Source organism: Paramacrobiotus metropolitanus, unplaced genomic scaffold (assembly GCF_019649055.1).
Source record: "Paramacrobiotus metropolitanus isolate TYO unplaced genomic scaffold, Prichtersi_v1.0 Parri_scaffold0000160, whole genome shotgun sequence".
Taxonomy (NCBI): Eukaryota; Metazoa; Tardigrada; class Eutardigrada; order Parachela; family Macrobiotidae; genus Paramacrobiotus; species Paramacrobiotus metropolitanus.
In genome coordinates this window covers 224213-244321 of record NW_026570380.1, presented here as the reverse complement: position 1 = coordinate 244321, position 20109 = coordinate 224213, and the positions used below count along the sequence as shown (strand labels likewise).

Genomic DNA, 20109 nt, shown 5'->3' with positions numbered 1-20109 from the left:
TTCTGTTTTCCTAGCATAATATTAATATTGTTACATCCGAATTAATGCTATACCTTTAGTTTACCGCATTTTATTTTTAGTATCATTAAACTGTCTTAATTGCAGATAATTTACCACAATTACAACGGACTGCGGCTATATCAAGCGCCAAAGTAAAATTCACCTTAAATAATCGTTTGTCAACTATTTGAATAATTTATTATAATTTTAATGTATTATAGCAATTGATCAGTTATATCTGCTGTAAATATCAGTGTAACCATTTGCAGGCTGACATTACGACTGTGCTAGCATCACAACATAAGTCTATATGGCTGAGCAGGAGCAAAGGTCAAAGCGGAAAATGGGACCAACAGAGTAAGCTGATTTCGTAAAAATATTCAGTGAAGCAAAACATTTTTCTATAGCATAATTTTTACTTTTCATGATAATCAATTTCGGTTTTCAAAATTTATCACGTATATACTGCTACTGAATAATATTCAATCTGCTGTACAACCAAATCAACCAAGTCTTGCATCTGTTTATCTTTATTTTATTTTAAGTGTAAGCAAAATAAAAAGACAGTAAAATCAAATATATTTAATAGTTCAAAGACATCGATACTATTTAAGTCATCAGTCAGCAGAACCGCCAGTGATGTCGTGCCAGAGTTATTTGCAAAAATGGAGCAGCAAAAAAAACACAAGCCAGCTCTCACAGCGCTTGCTGCGGCTTGTATAATTATCCTGGTGATAATAATTCTAGTAGGCGATATTATTCTGCCTATCGCAATAGCGACAATACAGCAACAACAACAGCAGCAGCAGCAAGGGCTTAATAAAAATCAAACAGGAACGTTATTTTCGTCGACGTACCCGAACGGGGGCGTCGTCAAGTCCGGCAGTATCCTTCGTTTATCATGGGTAAGCTTGAAGCGCTTTACCTGGTCCACAGCATCAATTTCAAGGGTCCGTTTATTACGCCGTATCACGGAAGAATACCGTAAGGGGTACACTTGAGGTCCAGGGGTCGTCCAGAGTGAAGTGAAAGTATTTAAATTAAGTGTTTTCTTGATAGTTCGATTGAGTGTAAAACCTTTAACTTTGCAGACATGCTTTCCTTTGTTCGTCACATAAGCATCAGATTTAGGAGCGCAGACGGTGACCTCTGTGATGAATTCACCATCATTTAGTTCGTTTGTTAAGTCCCCCATGTAGTTTCCCAATGGAACTTCAGGATCTCCTTGCCGATGAATCCACATTAAGGAATCAGTATCAAAATATATCAGGTTACGTCCAACTTGAGCCATATAATTGTATAAGTGAAGGCGGGCATGGGCCGTCGTGAACCTAAATCATCCAACCAATAAATATTTTTGAAAAGAACATATTTATTATATTTAATTTACACTTACGCTGCAAGGATAACATTAGTCTTTGGGTTAACTGGAATAAAGTCTTCCTTGGACTTGTACGCAACTTGAATAACGGTGTCACTGAAGAATTCGATATTGTGAATTTCCAACGCATCATTTAATAAAAGTTCGTAAAAATCTCTGGGCTCGGAAATGAACTGTGTAGACAATCTATCCTCGCGCATCCCGAGTCGGCCCCAAAAACTACAAAGAGAATAGAAACGTTAAGCAATTTCAGCTAATGTATACCTAATGAAACAGAAGACATACTTGTTAAAAAATAAATTTGCAAGGGCGCGAAGCCCCAGGTTTTTTTCCACTTTCTCGGCGTCAATAGATGCACCTTCTCGAAGTAAAAATTCTTCCATATACTGCTTTTTCTCTTCTTCTGTTTTAACATTAGAAGGCCAACCGCTGGCTTCCGTTTTTAATTTCAAGAAATGCTGGATGTACTCTTTAAATAAACCTTCGCGAGAACTCGGAAAATGCCAAATTTCTTAGACTTTTACCACCGTATATCCCAGGGATAGTACCTTAATGATTTCCACAGAGCACCAGACGCCCGTAAGTGATCTTTCGGCGTCTGTGTGCTGACAGCTAGAATTTTGCTGGGTCTCAGCACATAGCCGGCATAGCGGAAAAGTTAATTTTTCGGTACGGTAAGGTAGAACAGGTAACCATAGACTTTTGGGTGGTAGAATGGTCAGGTAAAATAGTCCAAAATAATTTTCCAAGTTTGGATCAAAGTCCGCAGTAATTCGCACGTGTGGGCCAACTGGATATCTTTTCCCAAGAATTCACAGGGATATTCCGAAATGACATCGGCAAACCTAAAAAAACACCTCCCATTAAAATTGAAATTATAATCTTTACTTAACTAGTTGTACCGTATTTGTTCTCCGGGCTCGCATTTATAATGCAACCGTGTCCCGTTGGTCCGGCCGCCATATAGAGCATCGCGGGGTTGAAGAGGTGCGTGAACATGAATATCTTTTATTGTTTCACGAAAATCCTCATCGTCTACCAATTTCTGATCGTACTCGCTTTCCCAAATTTTAATAACAGAGTATCCCATTTGCTCAAGGGCGATTTCCCGTTGGACGGTTGCCGCATGCAAATCCTCCATCGTTTGCTTGAGATGGGGATTTACAAAATTGCGTTTCGTGGTTGCGGGGTTGCCGTGCCAGAAGTCGCCATAGAATTCGTAAATAATTTCCGCTTCTTCGTCATAGCCGTCCACGTAAAATTTTCCAATCTTCTGTTCCCTTACAAGTGCTTTGCCTTCCGTCATTTCAATGTAGCACAACCATTTACCACATTTGACTGATTGCATGCGCTGACTAGGGTTTTTTACAATAGCAATAAGGTTTTTTTCCAATATCCTTGCGCGCCAGAAAAAATGGCATATACCTGCAATTGTTAGCGCGGAAGTAAATGGGCAAAGCCCGCCTGAAATACCCATGAACAACTTTCGGAATTCTTGAGAGCAGACGCGTAAAGTGTTAACATCCTGTTTGCAGCATTTGACGAGCTCCTCGTTGACATTGTACTTCCCTTTCTTCTTTCTTCGATCTTTTCGATAAAATCCTTTGATAAAGTCTTTTCTTTCTTTGTTATTCATCAAGCTATAGTTGAAATCCTCCCGCTTAGGATAGGGAATAATTTTGCCAAAATTTTCTGGGCGATTGACGAGATGAGGGAATTTACCTTTTTGCTCTGTCGCTCCAAACGCTTGAGCCCAAGCGTCGAGCGATTGGGGATTGTAATTCAAAGTATCACGAAATTTTATGCCAAATTCAGGTACATCCAGTTGCATAATTTTGAGCCGTTCATTATGAGCTTTGGAACTATCCCATTTTTTGTAACCATTTCAGAACAAAAAAAACCGTCGAACGCCCGAAGGTTGTGGGCCAAGACATAAAAGTTTTTAAATGATCCGGAAAACAAAAACTCGCAAAATTCTGTTGTTATATCCCGGCCGATATCGGACGAGTCGGCAGGAAAAATCCATTCCTGGCCGTTGTCGTTTTGGATAACGGCCAGGTTCGGAATAAAATTGCCCGTTTCCGAATCTCAAAATCGAAATAAACTGGGCCTGTTCGTGCTTGAGATCGAAATCAGGAAATGTCAAACATGGTCATTTGCTACGTGTTCTTTGCACAAAGATCTCGCACACGTGGTCCGTGGTACGAAAAGCTCTGGAGACAAATGTTGGCAGATGCAGACGTTTGACATACCGTAATCCCGTTTTCTCCCGAGCCAGCAGCGCGATGAAACACTTCACCGTATGTTCGGCAGCAGTCCGAACAGTAGCTCAGGATTACATTCGAATCGCAGGCATTGTTTGCACGGTATTGGCATCGATGGCTTATGATCGATCCGTGACCAACGGTGCAATACGTGTAAATCTCACCGCACACGTGGTCCGTGGTACGAAAAGCTCTGGAGACAAATGATTGGCAAGATGAACAGACAAAAAAGCGTTTGACATACCGTAATCCCGTTTTCTCCCGAGCCAGCAGCGCGGTGATGATTGAAACACTTCACCGTAAAATGTTCGGCAGCAGTCCGAACAGTATATTCTTTCTTCTCCAGGATTACATTCGAATCGCAGGCATTGTTTGCAACGGTATTGGCATCGATGGCGATTTTCATGATCGTATCCGTGACTGCAACGGTCGCACCAGTACGATGTTTTGAACCAAGCCGGCAGGCTTTTCAAGACATCAAAATGGTTATTATGATGTAGCAGACGAATCTTTTTTTAGGCATATTCGCCGGCATAGACAATCGTATTGAGGTGGTCGACACTCGTTATCAGGATTTGGTAGTCCGGTAAGGCCATTTGAAACTGTTGAACGTCTTCCAAAGTATATTGTCGAAGATCCAGTCCTGCGTTAGCAACGAGTTCCTTTGCCATTTTTGTCTGCAGCGTTCTGTCGGAAGCCGTACAGAGTCCTTTGGTGCGATACAAGCGTTTATACAGCGGTATATTATCATCTGCGAGGGCCTTAGCTATAACAAGCGCACGAGGCAGACAGAGGTTGTCTGAATTACGAACAGGTATTACGCTCCTCATGGTCTCCAGCTTTTTGCGCAATAATAAAGGAACATCGTATCGACAGGATCCAGCGGGAAGGTTGGAATGGTGAATTTCCAGCTCAAAAGAATCATCCAGTACAAATTCTTGGTTCGAATTGAGTACGCGGGAAACTTCTTTCATCAGTCGCGCAACGGTTAACTGATCACGACGAATAAAAGGTGTGTGAATAGGGTACGAGAGGTGACGGCTATGCAACTTGATTCTTACTCGTTCGTGATCTGGGATGTCAGTAAGGATTTCATTTAAAATTTCGTTCAAAATGGCTGTTATGACATCGGGAATCTCAGCGAAAGGAATATGATTGAGGTGATGAACTTTGCAAGCAAATCTTTTACACGTCATCTGATAACGGCGGTTGTAAAAATCATTTATCGGTTTCAACACAAAAAAGTTCTTTATATGAAGCGGGTTTTCCGTAACATCGTCGTCATTAGCAGCATTAGTATCGTTATCATTATTAGAATCAATTGAATCAGCAGCAGCATCAGCAGCTATGCGAGGCATTTTTGCAAGCAGAAAGGTCACAGCAACTGGTTCTTAATGACAGAAAAGTGTTCCTGACACTGCTTTACAAATTCTAATTCATCTGACTTTATATCAACACAATTTTTTATGGTATCGCCAGATCTGATACGTACTGACATGGCTGAGTCATCGGAGGCAGTCGTAGTACGGTTTTCATGAACAAAAGCTGCTTGGGTATTGGACGTGGTGTCGATAATGCACCAAGATAGGGTTTCCGGATGCGCATTGGCGGTGGAGGCGGAGACTGTCTTTTGGCGGTATTTTGCAAAAGCAGGCATATTGGTCCATTCTACAATCTTTTCCAGAATATCCATTCCGACAACCAGTTCATTGCACCACGTATTTTTATGGCGGGCAATAACGAACTGTACGTTGGATTTTTTATGCAACCGGTAGAAAGCCATGAAAGGATTATTGGATCCTTTTCTGACAAAGATGCTGTACGCATCGCGGTACTGTGAGTAACTTCGAAAGGTCCTGTCGTCCCGTTTATCAGTAAAGGTCTGGTAGAGCCAGTCCACGGATTCAGCGTTTGCTGATCTGATACGTTTGGCAGGTGGCACGGGATACTGGTCCCCAGAATCCGCTGGCGCTGCAGTAACAGTATCTACAGAAGAAAATGTTCAAAAAAGAGTTTAGGATTAGGATAAGAAACTTACTTTTTGACGATGATGGAAGTGCGGATGTACTGGGTTCAGCAACTTCAGCAGTTGGAGATGTAGTGGCAACAGAGAACGGAACGGAAAGCGGTGCTGGTGAAACGGACGGCAATTGATCTGAGATAGGTAATGGATCGGGAAGTTGTTGGTCACCAGGGAGAGCTGTAGGTTGCTGCAGAGTGTTATGTGGCGACAGAATAATGTAGAGATGGCGCTGCTTGTAGTATTCGTAACGCGCAATATATCCTTGCACTGGATCAATGCCTGCAACATCACTCTATTTTGAAAATAAGTTGCAAAAACAAACAAAGCACTAAACTTGCTTTTTAAGTCTTCCAGGCGGCCATATAATGGTGTTAAACGGAATATCTGGTCACCCACTGCAATATGAAAATGAAACTTGAGGCATATGTTGCTGCTGCTGCTGCTGGCAGAGAAATAAAAATTGTGTAGATACCGTGGTGGCGGATTTCCGCACCAGTTGCTTCATCTATAAAATTAAAGAAATGCTCAATTTTAAAATTTAGTGAACGAGCTGATAAAAATAACTAAACCTTTAAAAATCGGCTGAATGGGTGGTGGAGACCACGGACTTGATTGAAAGTGTAGTTCTGGCTGTTGTTGTTGTTGCTGCGTTACTACAATAAATTTACATTTCAACAGCTGTACAAAAAATTTTCGCGTTTAATTATACCCAAAGCGCTTGTTGCCGGAGTCGTAAGTACATTATAGTCCTGCAGCTGAATTTCCAAGTCACTTAAAACTTTATCCCAAAGAGCTTCGCCATCAAACGCATTAAGATCATCCATTATCCATTACGTTTAAAGAATCAACAACGAATGAAAGCAAGTAGAGAAAAAAGGAAGCAGAATAAACGTATTGCAGTTATATAGTATCAGCAGAATGCAACTGCAACAATTTGCAGTGCAACATTTTGTCACACACAATTTTCCAGAACAGCAAAATGCATCAAGTAAAATAAAGTGACGTGACGGCTTCAACAGGCTGACGGCAGTACGGGCAGAGGCTTCCACGGTCTAGGGTCGCTTTGGCGCACTGTCCGCACATGACCAGATGTTTACACGGACTGATCAGCGTGTTGGCATACCGCGACAGACAGATTTTACATTTCAACTGCTCAACGGTGCGGGCATCGTCTCCGGCAGGTACTTCGGTGGCATAGTGCAAAAACTCCTTTTGTTCCAGGAAATCGGCGTTATGGAACTCCACCGCTTCTTCCAATTCCTCCCAAAAATAGGAACGACTCTTCTTTTTAGCCTTTGCGGCATCAACTTGGTCTTGACTGAAGCCAACGAGCCGTGCTTTGTTTTCCAAAACAGTCATACCTGCATAATATTATTATTGAAAAAAATTACACAAAAAGTAAAAGTGACAAACAGATCAAACACACCTTGTATTCCAATGTCGGTAACAGGGGACTTGCAAGCTCGTATAACATCGTTAATGAACCGTTTGCCTTTCACATTCATCAGATATGCACAGGCTGGTGATTGGCGGGCATGTTCAATCCATGGTTCCAGATCCAGGGGCAATCCAGAAATGAAGACATAGCAGTAGAAACAGCGTACAGCATCCGGGCATACCGAAATACCCGGCACAGCAAGACCTGCATAATAATAAAAAAACCCATTGTCCTGTAAACAACGGGCGACCGGAAGCGCGAAGCGCTCCGGTCGACGTTGTTTACCGCGTGCGACACATTAGCCGAATGTGTCGGCGGCAGTAACGAGGCCCCACCCCCTTCGCCTGGTTTAACTGTTCGACCAGTAATCGTAACCGTTGTTTTTTTGTGTCGATCTGATAGCCGAAAAAATGCTTTGTTGTAAAGCTCACCGCAGTTGTAGAATCCAGCTTCGGCCAGCTTGTACACCAAGTGTTTTTTTTCTTCGGGCCACGGTCTATCGTCAAAGGAAAACGCCCGCGCATACATGGTGTTATATTTTGCGCAGTCGGGATTGTTTGGTGGTGAATGGTTGTACTCAATGTTGTCCTGATCGTAATCCATCCGCACCCCGTTGCATTCCACCCACATCTGTGGGAAGTTATCTTTAACCGCTTTGCCAAAGCATGGATTCTTGCACGGTGTGCGATAGATGCCCGTTAGACATGTTCCCTCAATCTCACAGCAGTAAACGCAACGGATCTGGTGCTGGATGCCCGTGCAATACCAGCCCAGTTCGGCGTACTCTTTCGCCACTTCCAAAGTAATTTTTCCCCCACAACCACGAAATGTTTCAATGCGATTTTCAACGCTCTCGGCTGGATAGCGCGGATCCCCACGAGGGCCAAAAGCACTTGCAAAACCGTCCATTGTTCTGTTAGCGTGTAGCCGTGCGTACGTGCGTGTCTGTTCTATACTCCACGGTTTTATAAAGCTCAGTGAGAACAGCAAAATGCTGAGCAACAATTTGCTGAACCGGATTTTGTGGACAGGGTGTTTAGAGTATTTGATTAATATAAATACAGGCTTCTGATTCCAACTCGTTTTCATTATTCTTCCTGACACTTTTAGTTAGTCTACCTTTACTGCTCATATACCATGACTGGTCTGCCTCCTGCCAAACGCGGTTTCGTACCCGATAAAACTGATCTTGTTGGGGAAGCAAAGCGCAAGTTTGCGAGCGGAAAGATCGCGTTCCACTATGAAGGATTTCCTACCATGAAGTTCGGGTACGACAAGTTCATCTGCACCCGCATCAACAGTGACACCCAGGCCTTGGAGTTCATTATTGGCGACTTTACGACTGCCAATCCTCCTGGACCAGATGCAAAATGGACGCTGGGAGAGAAACACATTTTTCTCACCAATGACCAGTTCATGCGCCTCGTTGGACTCATCTACAACAACATTACGACTTTAATCCGGGATCCACAGCTAACCAGCGGTAACCTGTCCACACTGTTTCACCTCGGAAACGACGTCTACTTTGTATGGTCAAGCTATGACAGTGTAGCGCTGGCCAATATCCGCCAATTTTGCAAGAGAGGCAACGGCGACATGCAAGCCACCAAGAATGGTGTTTCTTTTGGGATAAAGTCGTTTGAATCACTTCGTACCACCATCCAAGACTTGTCAATGTTCAAGGACATCAATGCTTTGCTGAAAGCACGTGGCTCGCTAGTGATTCACAACGAACCAACGGCAGCGGATTTTTCAAGCCTGCTGGCTGGCCTGCCGTTCACCATGTATGGTATGTGGCTTGACCGTCTGCACGAGAACTGTGCGCGTTGCGGGGAAATGGTAACGTTGTTTACACAACCGACTGTTCGTGAAGCCAGTCATGCCTGTGAATGGGGACTGGGTACGCTGAATCTAACGGAAGAAATGATGAACGACATCATTACTGAGCTTGGAAATGGCAAACGTCTCATTGGCATGATGTTGTTACTGCGTCCTTGGGGCCAACTTACCGGATTTGACGACATTTTGGGTTTTAACGCCAAACAGTTTTTGGACCAGCATAAGGATACCCTGTGGGAGTCTGTCAAGCGTATTGCCATGGAGAAGCTGAAGATTTCGGAGATTGGAGACGGGAAGATGAAACTACCTATCGAAGTCAACCAGGCCCAGGAAGGAAACAGCGGCAACGGTGGTGAAGACGGTGGTGTCTAAGACGACGGAAACGTTTGCGTTTTGTGTTACGGTAAAGCATGACTGTGTTACCATAAAAATTTAAAATGTAAAACGCGAAAAAAAACAGTGCTGATTGCTTCTACTTCTACCTCAGGGACATAAAATGTGAAATGTAAAACCCAAAAAAATTTGCTGCTTTTTTATTTTATTCAAGTTCTGCATACATTGCTGTGTTCATGTTAAAGTGATTGTTTACCCATTGACAAACCATTGCATCATTGTTTGCGTAATTTTTTGTGAAATAATGAATAATGTCTTTATATGATTCTCCGCTGGCGCGCTTATAAATAAAAAAAATGCAAAATTGACCGCAGACTGTCGAAAACGTTTGTTGTATACGTTCCATTTGATAAACAACATGTAAATCAGTTAACCATTCTCTGATCTCGTCAAAATACTCCACAGATCGTCCGTACGAGTCAAAAAACTCGATGGACGACGGCTCGCTCTGATAGAATGCTAGCCAGTGTTCACCAGAACCACTGGATTTGTCCGTGTTGACGATGTAGGCGGCAGGTAAAACATTGGACAGTTCGGGAAGTGTATCCCGGGCATAAACTCCTCGAAATATCCTCTCAGTTTTTGGATTTTGGCAAAGTAGCTTTGTTATTGTTCGATTATCCATTTTAGTTAATTGGTAAAGTCACAAATTAGCTGACGGAAGTTGTTAATTTCTATTACCGCGTCAAACGTAAGAAACGTGACCATGATCGTGGGCTGCTTGAGCGGTTGGTTGAAGACTACTCGGATGCCTAAATTACCCTGACGGATTAGACTTAGAGGGCCGAGTCCGGTTCCCCCTGGCGTCAAATCAAAGCCGTAAATACAAAATCCGTTTGCATACTCGTCGCGATTAAAAGGCAGTGCGCCAAAAGGACTGTTACGCCGTCCTAAAGTGTCTAGCAGACCATCGTAGCACTGCAAATAATTACCGTTTGCATAATCCGGCTCGTACGGCCGATTAGGAAAAGATTGTCCATCAACTTCGACGCTGATTTGAGACAAATTAAAGTGTTGAAAATTGAATGGATTTGTCTTTTCGTGCCGTTAAAGCATCCGCTGCGACAAAAGCCACAAAAAAGCACCTTGGGGACTTGACCAATGTGTATGTTATTAAAAACAGTGCTTTGTATGTTGGCAGGTAATTCGATCGGGCGCATCAGAACACGTTCTATAGGATATTTTGCTGTTGTGGTTAATAACCGCTTGCTTATAGCATTCATGTATTCTGGAACCCCTGTAATAGCAATGCATTAGATTTTTTATGCAGAAATTTTCAAATTTTTCTACTGCTTACCAACATAACGGCGAACAAAAAATTCTTGGATTGCGTATGAACAATTTAAATTCGTCCTGCGCCGGATTCGCAAAATCACGAAGATAGAATTCGGGTTTATGTAAAACAAAGCGTATTTGTAACGGAACTCCAGTTATCAAAGGCTTGTCTTGCATGAAAATATCCGAAAACAATTTCCGCTTAAAGGAATGTATTCATGTTTTGCGAAAAGCCTGAGTCGAGACTGTTCGGCTGAGTTGTTAACAGAATCTTCAAAACTTCCAGCGACATCCAAGTAAAAGCCACAGGATGTTAGCTGTGTATTCATCGCCTCCTTTGTGTAATTTAGCAAGCACTCAAACATTGCTCTGTATGGATAATAGATTGCGCAGTCGCTGACCAATCGGTTAGCAACCGAAACTTGAACTGATTGAAACATTGAGTGAATCAAATTATTTACAGGAGCACAGGTATCCGTCGCTTTGATTCGCTCCCAACTACCATCAGCAATCCTTTTTCAATGCTACTTCTAATTCTATGCTTAAGTCCGGTAAAGAAACCATGGCGTTTGATGAAGGAGCTATATAAAAGTTTATGTCACCACCCGCCGGAATATTTTCCGGAATGGCGGCTGTGGGGCCGATTCTTTCTTCTTCTGTCCGGAATCGGTCCGCAAACGAAGGCGGTATGGCAAAAATGTGCGATTCTGCAGCAATGGCAGGTTCTGACCCTTCGATTATGGAAGCCATTTCTAAATATAATCAGGAAGATCAAATGGTGGGACACGGCGAATTTTGGTAGTGCGTTTCCGCTTCGTTGGCTTCTTTAATACCCCTTTTCTTCCTTTTTTACCGCCGCTAGATGTTTGTTGAGTTGGTGCGAGAACTTGGGCGATTTTGTTGCCCACAGATTTTGCAGCTTCATGTACCGCTGTACTAGCTGCTTCTTTTAAGTGAGGCGTAGCAGCTGCTAATGCGGCTTGTGCCTGCGGCGCTGCCGCCCTTACAACTGGTGCAACAAAACGAGCAACCTTGGAAAATACTGCACGCAGAAAACTACCAAAACCTCCACCGTTTTGATAGCTTCCACGATATCGAACAAATCCGCTCCCCAGCTGTGTATGACCCAGTAAATCATCAAATAATCCCGGATCGGGCGCAAAAGCTTTCTACCCCATTTTCAGTATCTTGCCGGTCGGAAATGGAGCTTCACCATCGATTTTCCTGTTGCGAATTTAGCGTTGTCTCCGAGATCAGTGGCAATTGTTACTTCGATATTGTCGAAAATGGGTCGTAAAAGTGGAACATAATGAGGCATTTCAAAACGTTCCGTGATAATTTTGAAAGCCTCCGTTGCCTTAATAGGCACTGCTCTTAAAACTTGCGCATACGTGTCACCAAGCAAAGTAAAATCTGCAACATCGCAATAAATATATAAAGATTGGTTGCCGATCATGGCGTTTATAGCTTCCTGGGCAGTAAACAAAAAGTTTTGGATAATTATCGGTGCCGGCTTTGACTTTTTTCGTTCCGGTTGTTGAACGCTTTCTGAAACGGACGTATTTTGTTTTGAACCGGTTCCTTCGGTATTTTTTGATGACGGTAATTCTGTTTTTTTCGCAGATATAGCTGTTGCTGCTGGCGCAGCTGGCTTTGGCGCTGGTGTTTGCGCAGGCGGCGGTGGCGGTTGGGGCGTTGAAACTGTATTTGCTTTCGCAACTGTTTGTTGTCGAGCTTTCTTTTCCTTGAAAAATTCCTCCAGCTGATTTAAACCGTCAAAATTTTGCGCAAGGTCAACAATATTTGCAGGATCAGAATACGCAAACAGTTGTCGATGCTGACACCCCAATATGCGTTTCAGCAGTTCATTGTTAATAGCCAGAATAACGGTATTGGCATTAATTGCAATTTGCACTTTTTGATTGTTAGCTAGTAATTCAATAGAAAAGGCTCTCCTCTTTTGGATTCTTGTCCTTTGCCAAGAGGAGCTTCGGAATTTGCGAAGAAATTGTTGCAATGATTTGTTCGTTGGTATAATTACCGGCGTGTAAAGTAATGCGCTTTTTCTCAAATAGGAACTTTTCCAACCCTGTTTTAGCATCCGAATTTGATACAATATCGTAAACCTGCAAACAATCCATGGTCTGGTCTGTAGGGAGATTGTACATGGAATTTGGGTAATAGAGTTCGACAATTGCAACTTCCCATTTTCCAGACAATGAAATTGTTTTGCATAATTTGGTTTTCCAACTGGATGCAGTGTTATTCGAGTAAATATCTGTGCAAGCATCACTCGGCAATGTGATGTAAAATGGCTGTTGATATTGCAAGCTATTCATTTTCTAATCCGCGTCAGCTCCCTTGCATAAAATTTTCCTACTATTGGTTCCTCTTTTTCATCCTCGAGCTGATACACTGGCTCCGGTGTATGTGGTATTACCTTTGCTATTCGAAAAAGCTCCTCCTGAAAGTTTGTTTCAAAACCCTTTTCAAAGTCCTGCTTTTTCTTTGCAATTCTGACGACATCTTTCACCTTAAATACTGGTTTCTTTTTTTTATGGTCTGTTTTCTCGTATAATCGATTAAACACAAGCAGGGAATTTTCTTCAGTTACATCCGCAGGACAAAAGCCATGTGAAGTGTGAGGAGTGTGATTATATGTCTTTACAATATTTTGTAGCCGATCGTAATATTTTGGAGATTTTCGACTAGTAAATAAGCGCCATATGCGCTCACGCAGCGTTTGAATAACGCGCTCCGCCATCGAACATTTTATGTCATCGTTTTTCGAACTGAATAGCATAATTTCTTTCCGTTTGAGTAAATCCCTCACATTTTTATTGAAAAATTCACGGCCTTTATCAGCCTGTATTTTGTCAAATGGACCCAGGCGTTCTAGTATTTTTTCCAGTGCTTTTGCCGTTGATAAACCATCTTTACACTTAATTAGCTCGCATTCTATTTTTTAGAAAAACAATCAATAGCAACTAACACGTAGCCATAATTTTTGTTCCACTTTTTGAACTTTTGCATATCCATCAAATCTACCTGGAGCTGGCTATTTTTATTTAGGACGACCACCGGATTCCTGCGGAATTTTCGGTTGACAGGCTTATGTAAAGTGTAGGCATCGATCCCTTCAAGAATATTTTGGCTTTTTCCTTGGAAACATTTTCTGGAAGGTTCTTGTGAAACCGCTCGAGCCCCCTAGGCTGCTCAGTGCACTAGGATTGAGATAGTGCTGGTCCATCGGAAACAGGCTGAGTAATTTTAGGTACCTCGTTGGCTTTATCACCAGCTTTAGACGAATCTTCTATTTTATTTTCGTCACTGTCATCAGAACAGCAAGAAGAAACACAATTCAATTTCATCCCTTGTCCAAAATTTAGATTTACCGGCACACAACCCGGCATTTTAAAGATCCTTTAGCCAGCGGCCTTTAATACCTTGCCCTTTTATAAAAAACTTTGTCTGCTCTCGTACCCGCTCGCCACGCCGGCGTGGTACCTCTTCTTCCGCGCTTACAGCTTGGAATTTATTATCGGGCGATATTTTTGTTTCGTTTAGCGTTTGTTCCAGTACGCGTTTACCACGTTTCCCTTTTTCATTTGACGGTAATGAAAACACTGGGAGATCATATTCATCCGAATCATCCGAATCAATATCTGTCAGGGTTTTTTTCTTGATTTTTCTGCGTGATTTTGACGATGCTGTTGTGGCGCGAACTCTTTTCTTTTTTGTTTTCTTGGGTTCGGTTAACGGTGTGGTTAAGATTGATGGAGTCGGAGTTGTGGCGTCGTTTACACTTACAGACAGACTATCCAAGGGATTACCTTCTTGAAGTGCTCTGGGCTTTAATGCCATGAACCGTTCTAAATTTTTACTAAGTAATTGTGCTTTCTGCCATTCACTTAAATTTTGACTTGAAAGGATTTTCGATGTCAAATCGCCAAGCGATAAAATGTTGTTCGCTTCAGGTGGAGCCTGTAAAACTGTCAGCTCGGCGGCTCGCTTCTTGATATCCCGCTCAGGTACAATATAATGTACTTCCATGACCTTAAATTAGGAATTTAGCGCTCCGGCCAGAACGCTTGCTAAAACTGGCAGCACTGCACCCAGAAAACCACCTTTTTGTGTTAATAGCGCTTTTTTTAGCTTTTGTGGGATACCGTCGAAGAGCTAATAATCGTATCGGCTTTTTCCAGCGTCTGCAAATTCGCGTACTTTCTGGTGATAAATTTAGGGTATTTTTTACGATATTCAAGCAGCACTCTTCCAGTCCTTTAATATGCTTTTTGTTACAATGATTCGCGACAGCTCTGCGATCTTTGGGGTTGAGCGACGAGAGAAACAGTAAAAAAGAAGCAAATTCTTTCAAATGTTTGGTCATGCTGACGGCACTGCACAGAAATTCGGGTCGGTGTAAATTCTTGCTGTTTGTAAGTCCGTTTTCTTTTCTTGCACAACATGAGATCTGACACGCAAATAATCGGGACAATTTGGTTTTAAATCCAAAATCAAAGGTTCAAATGGAGTAGCAGTAATCCTTTTATACGCTTTTTTTAGATGCTTAAATCCTGTTTGTCGTGATAAATAATCCAGTTGGTTGTTGTCGCGAACATTTTTAAACAACACAATATATTGAGTATTTAAGGCAATATCCCGACTTGCTTTACCTTGCTTGAATAAATTCTGTGTGATATAAATTGCTGACAAATTTCTGTGATGTATTCCTTGCGTAAATAGCTTTGTGGCTAACTCACTGCTTGCCATTTCGCCCGCTAGATCATCTATAATCAGCAGATTATTTTCTGCTTTAGAAAAAAACTCCGAATCTAGTAAATCGTCCTTTAATCCTTTAACAAATTCTGTTTGTGGAAAAATCTTTTTAATTTCTTCGTACGAGTTTTGCCATTGACTGTATGCTACCACTATTCTGGTTGGGACGACGTCCATTGCATTTCCTTTCAGCATTTTAAGAACATATTGTGTTTTACCACTTATTGTTGGCCCACATATTATTGCTCCGAAAGGCCATTGGAACCTGAGATCATAACCAACTTCTGGACACATGGCGCAAATAACTAATATCGTCGCAACTGCGCACTTGAATGTGCAAATCGACTTGCAGCAGCTTAATTTGAACAGAGACCTTATCACAGAATACGATCCTAAAAAATTCTCTTGTCTTTTGTGGCGCGTATTATATCCGAAAAAATTCCACTGCCAATTATATCGCAACGGAAAAATTACTGTTAATGGTAGACGCACACTACGCGAGTCACGAAACTGTGCAAAATACTTTTGCGAAAGCTTATTGCTACGGGTTTACAAAGGAGCACGAATAACAAATTATAAGGTCGTTAATATTATTGCTTCATGTCAGCTGCGACGACAAAACCTTGAAAATATTGGACATTCGACTGGTGACAAATATTACGAGCCAGAGATTTTTCCCGGCATGACAATAAAGATGAAAAAGCCACATGCATAGTCTTTAATAGTGGAAAATGTAATATACTTGGTTTAAAAAAATTCGAACACATTGAGGAAGTTTATCAGGAACTTTGCCAACTTCTGAAATAGATTTTGCTCGAGTTGCTTTTTGGATTTCTTTTCCATTTTCCTTAGCTGGTGATTCGACACTCTCCATTGACACCGCGTTGCTCCGCGGTACAATCGCAATCGTCTGAAAATGATACATATATGGAATATTGTTTTTTTCCAGGATTTTTACAAAGTTACCAATTTCTTCTTCTGTTTCATAGAAGCTGAAGGAACTGTCCGAATCCGTAGCGTATCCTATAATTTAAGGTGCGGGTGACTTGCAGTGTTACTTAATTCACATCTGTCTCACTTACCGGAGTCGTTGGAAGCGTCCGGCTGTTCATGATTGAGCATTACAATAAATCCAGGAGTTTGGTTACAATGCTTGCACGTATTTTTTTGAACTGCGTGAACGCATTTGATTATAACTGTTTATATTAACAAAATACTGTGCATGCATTTTGCTGCACAGCAATTTGTTTCACAACATTATCTTTCTCGGTAAACTATTTTGCGTGTGAGAGCGCTTATATAAACACATGTGAAATTAACCAAGTCAAGTCATAAATGTCAGTGCGATGTTTGCTGTGTGATTACCTTCACTGCTGATTCTTCTCCGTTTGTCGTAGAAAGACATTTATTTTCTAGGCAACCGAGTAGATAAAGCTGTGACGGCTAACTTTTACTTGTTATTACTTTCTACTGGCCGATTTCAGATACCCTAATTAGCCGGAAGAACAGGACTGTATTTTATGGAGCAGCTGTCGTTTGCGCGCTGACAACAAATGCGTGCAAAGGATAGATGTTCCCAAAATAACCTTTGAATTAAACGAAAAATTTGACCGCAAATTTTAACTTCAGACTACTCTCTGCCCCGTTAATTATCCGAAAAACAAGGGTTGAATTTTTTGAGAATTGTCGTTTACGTGCTAAACAACAAACGCACGTAAACGATAAATGCTCCAAATGATACCCTAAAAAAACAAAACGAAGTGTTGCACAATTATGAGTAATTCTGTTTAAATGAACATGTACAATAACGTAAGCAGTTGGCAAGCGCAGCGATTATGTATTCGTTATTTAATCATAATAATTCTGTAAGTTTCACCCACTGTTGTAGTTGTCAGTTTTAAGTCCTAAGTAAAAGTTGAAAAGAAATGGCAGTATGTATTAACGTCTGCTTCTTTTTTAGGGATTCCAAAAAACCCGCTACGAAACTGCCACAATATTTTGTGGATTTTGCCAGCCATAGCAATGTCTACAACATCAAGTATAGAAACAGGCTGGCGGTGGACACCACTAAATACTTGAACATCCAGTCCGACGAGTGGCGCACTAAGACGGTAAGAAACGTTTTTATGCAGTAACCTAATTATCAATTGCATTTACTTACAGGGTAAACTGGTGCGCAAGTTCCAGAAGAGCGCTCTCGACCTCGCGTACATTCACCACCATCAGAAAGCAATGTTCACTGCTATTATTGTAATACTGAAGAAGCTGTTGGACGTTGCACAAGCAATGGAAAAGTATCACATGGAAAGCACTGCAACTCTTTTGGCTTCCTGTCCGCCAGACAGTATGCCATCGCCTGATGAGGGCTACTAGATCGATGAAATATCAAATTACCCACCACATAACTCGCAGAAAATTACACGCATCATTGCTGACAACAAAAAGAAACAAGACGAAACGAAACTGCTAGAGAAAATTCACGAACTCACATTGGAACGACCAGTGAACTTGTGCCTACCGCTCAGCTGTCGGAAAGTGAGCTTAAGGCCAGAACCAAGGCGTACAAATCCTTGTGGAAACAACTGACTGAGCTGTCAAACACTGTATCAATGTATAACGACAGAATTAAGGAACACTGCCTCTCCCTGATAAACGGCTTTGAACATCTCAAATCAAAGCTAAACATTGAGAAGATGACCATTGGTAAGTGTAGGTATTTTAGCTTGTATTAAGTTTTATTTCACAGTTTCTTGTAGCCCAGGAAGCGTTTCTTCCCATTGTCCAAGAAATTTCCACTGTTAGCACTCTCATCGCTGACCGATACCTGACCCAGTCTGAGAACGGACGTGATGTCACCGCTGCTTTGAACAAACTGGATATTGCCATAAACCTGGCTAAGAACGCGCTGCATGGTATGATCAGCTTATCTATTTGTATTCATTTTCCTAAAATATTGTGGTTTTATTTCATTTTGTCAGGTGACCATCCGGAAGTCCGTGATGACCCGCGCGTGGATGACGTGGGAGAAAGCGATTCGGAAATGAGCACCTCGGACGATGACTAACAAGCTATTACTTACTGGTTGTCATTTTGCAGTTGTGCTTAAAAACTATATAACAATTCTGAATAACGTAATCGTTTTATTCGTCTAAACTGCTTTAGTTATTAAATGCTTTCACCTTCTTTATACCATCCCCGTACATAAATCAAATAATAATACAGTACAGTAAATGGTCAAGGGATTCCTTATACACTATAGAAAACTAGGAGTAAATATTTAAATACAGTCAACAAATAACGATTTAATCAGTAACTATGGTAATATTTTTGTAAATTATTAATACAAAGTATATTTTTAGTTTTAATTTTTTTGCGGAATTTATTTACTTATCGTGACGTCACAAACTGCAGTCCGGAAGTCCAGTGGGGAACTGGAATACAAAATCGCTTTGCGGGACGCCCTTTACTACTGTTACCGCGAGTTGCGAGACGAGTATTTGTGTACCAACTACCAAGCACGGGAGCACTTTTTAAAAAAAATTCATCTATATTTATTTAGTGCAACAAATTTGTGCATATGCAATACATCTATTTTACATTGCAGGTAATGGTCCGTCCACTCTGGTACATCCCGGTACACCCATCTCTGCGGCCCTGTCTGGCGCTCTGCTCGTCCTCGCGGTTCATTTCCAATTAAAATTACCTTTTCGCAGCTGGAAATGCCTCCGACATTTGGGTTGTACGGATCTGCTGATGATACGCGGTCTACTGATACTGTTAGCCATCGTTGGTCTGCTGCTAATGCTGCGGACCTTCCTCTTCGCATGCGGAAACCCCTATGGACATCATTGCCATGATGTCGCGAATCCGGAATGACTTCAAGGAAAACGGAACACGGGCGCCACTGACCCCGGAAGAATATAGCCGAACCCAAGCCACGCAGGATCATTACGAAAAGAAATTAAACGGATTCCGGAACGCCTTCGCAAAAGCGGCGTCGTTGCGCTCTGTTATTCTGGGTTTCTACGGATTGAGCGGCTTGGTTTTCCTTTCCCAGTGCATTCTCGCCGGTGTGTTCTGGACATGCCTGGCTAAATTCGGTGAAGATTACAACGAAATTGCGGATAATGCAGATGTGGAGATGAGTAAAACACTGGATAGCCATCTTTCACCGGCACCGACTTCCACTGATGAAAACTGCGCCGAGTGCTCAGTGGATTCCTGCCTGCCGATCGTTGTGATTAGTGCATACAAGGGACTACTTGCGCTGTATATGATGATCACCATTTACTACTTGATCATTAGCATCTAGCAACCACCTTGGCACAAAGCGTAATTTGTGCATGGCTGCAATCGTACTACAAATTTGGCCAGGGTCAAAAAGAGGGAGGAATTTTGAGAGGGAGGAATTCCTGCTTGGTCAAAAAGAGGGAGAAATTTTTGAAGCGAGGGAGGGAGGAATTTTGATATGGTCAAGAAGAGGGAGGAATTTTTGGAAGTTCAAATGAAGTACTTAGGTACCTCGAACCCAGGTCCCCGAGGTCGCCACCAAGATTTTCTCATTTTATACACAGTTTGAAGGACTGAGTCGAATTGAAGTACTCGAAGGCCTCGAACCCGGGTACCTATATATCTGAACCTAAGGAAAAACATGTGTTACGTGTACATTACATAAGTACTCTACTGTACTATATCTATATATAACATCTCCTTACAT

General features: G+C 41.9%; 1 protein-coding gene across 1 annotated transcript; it reads left to right on the top strand.

Moving 5' to 3' along the window:
- Positions 1–310: 310 nt before the first annotated feature.
- On the top strand, positions 311–18456 carry LOC129600013 (uncharacterized). The gene is made up of 6 exons (XM_055498387.1): positions 311–357; positions 17353–17503; positions 17556–17686; positions 18016–18095; positions 18149–18304; positions 18371–18456. Exons 1-6 carry the CDS (start codon positions 311–313, stop codon positions 18454–18456), a joined length of 651 nt encoding a protein of 216 aa, XP_055354362.1.
- Positions 18457–20109: the final 1653 nt, after the last annotated feature.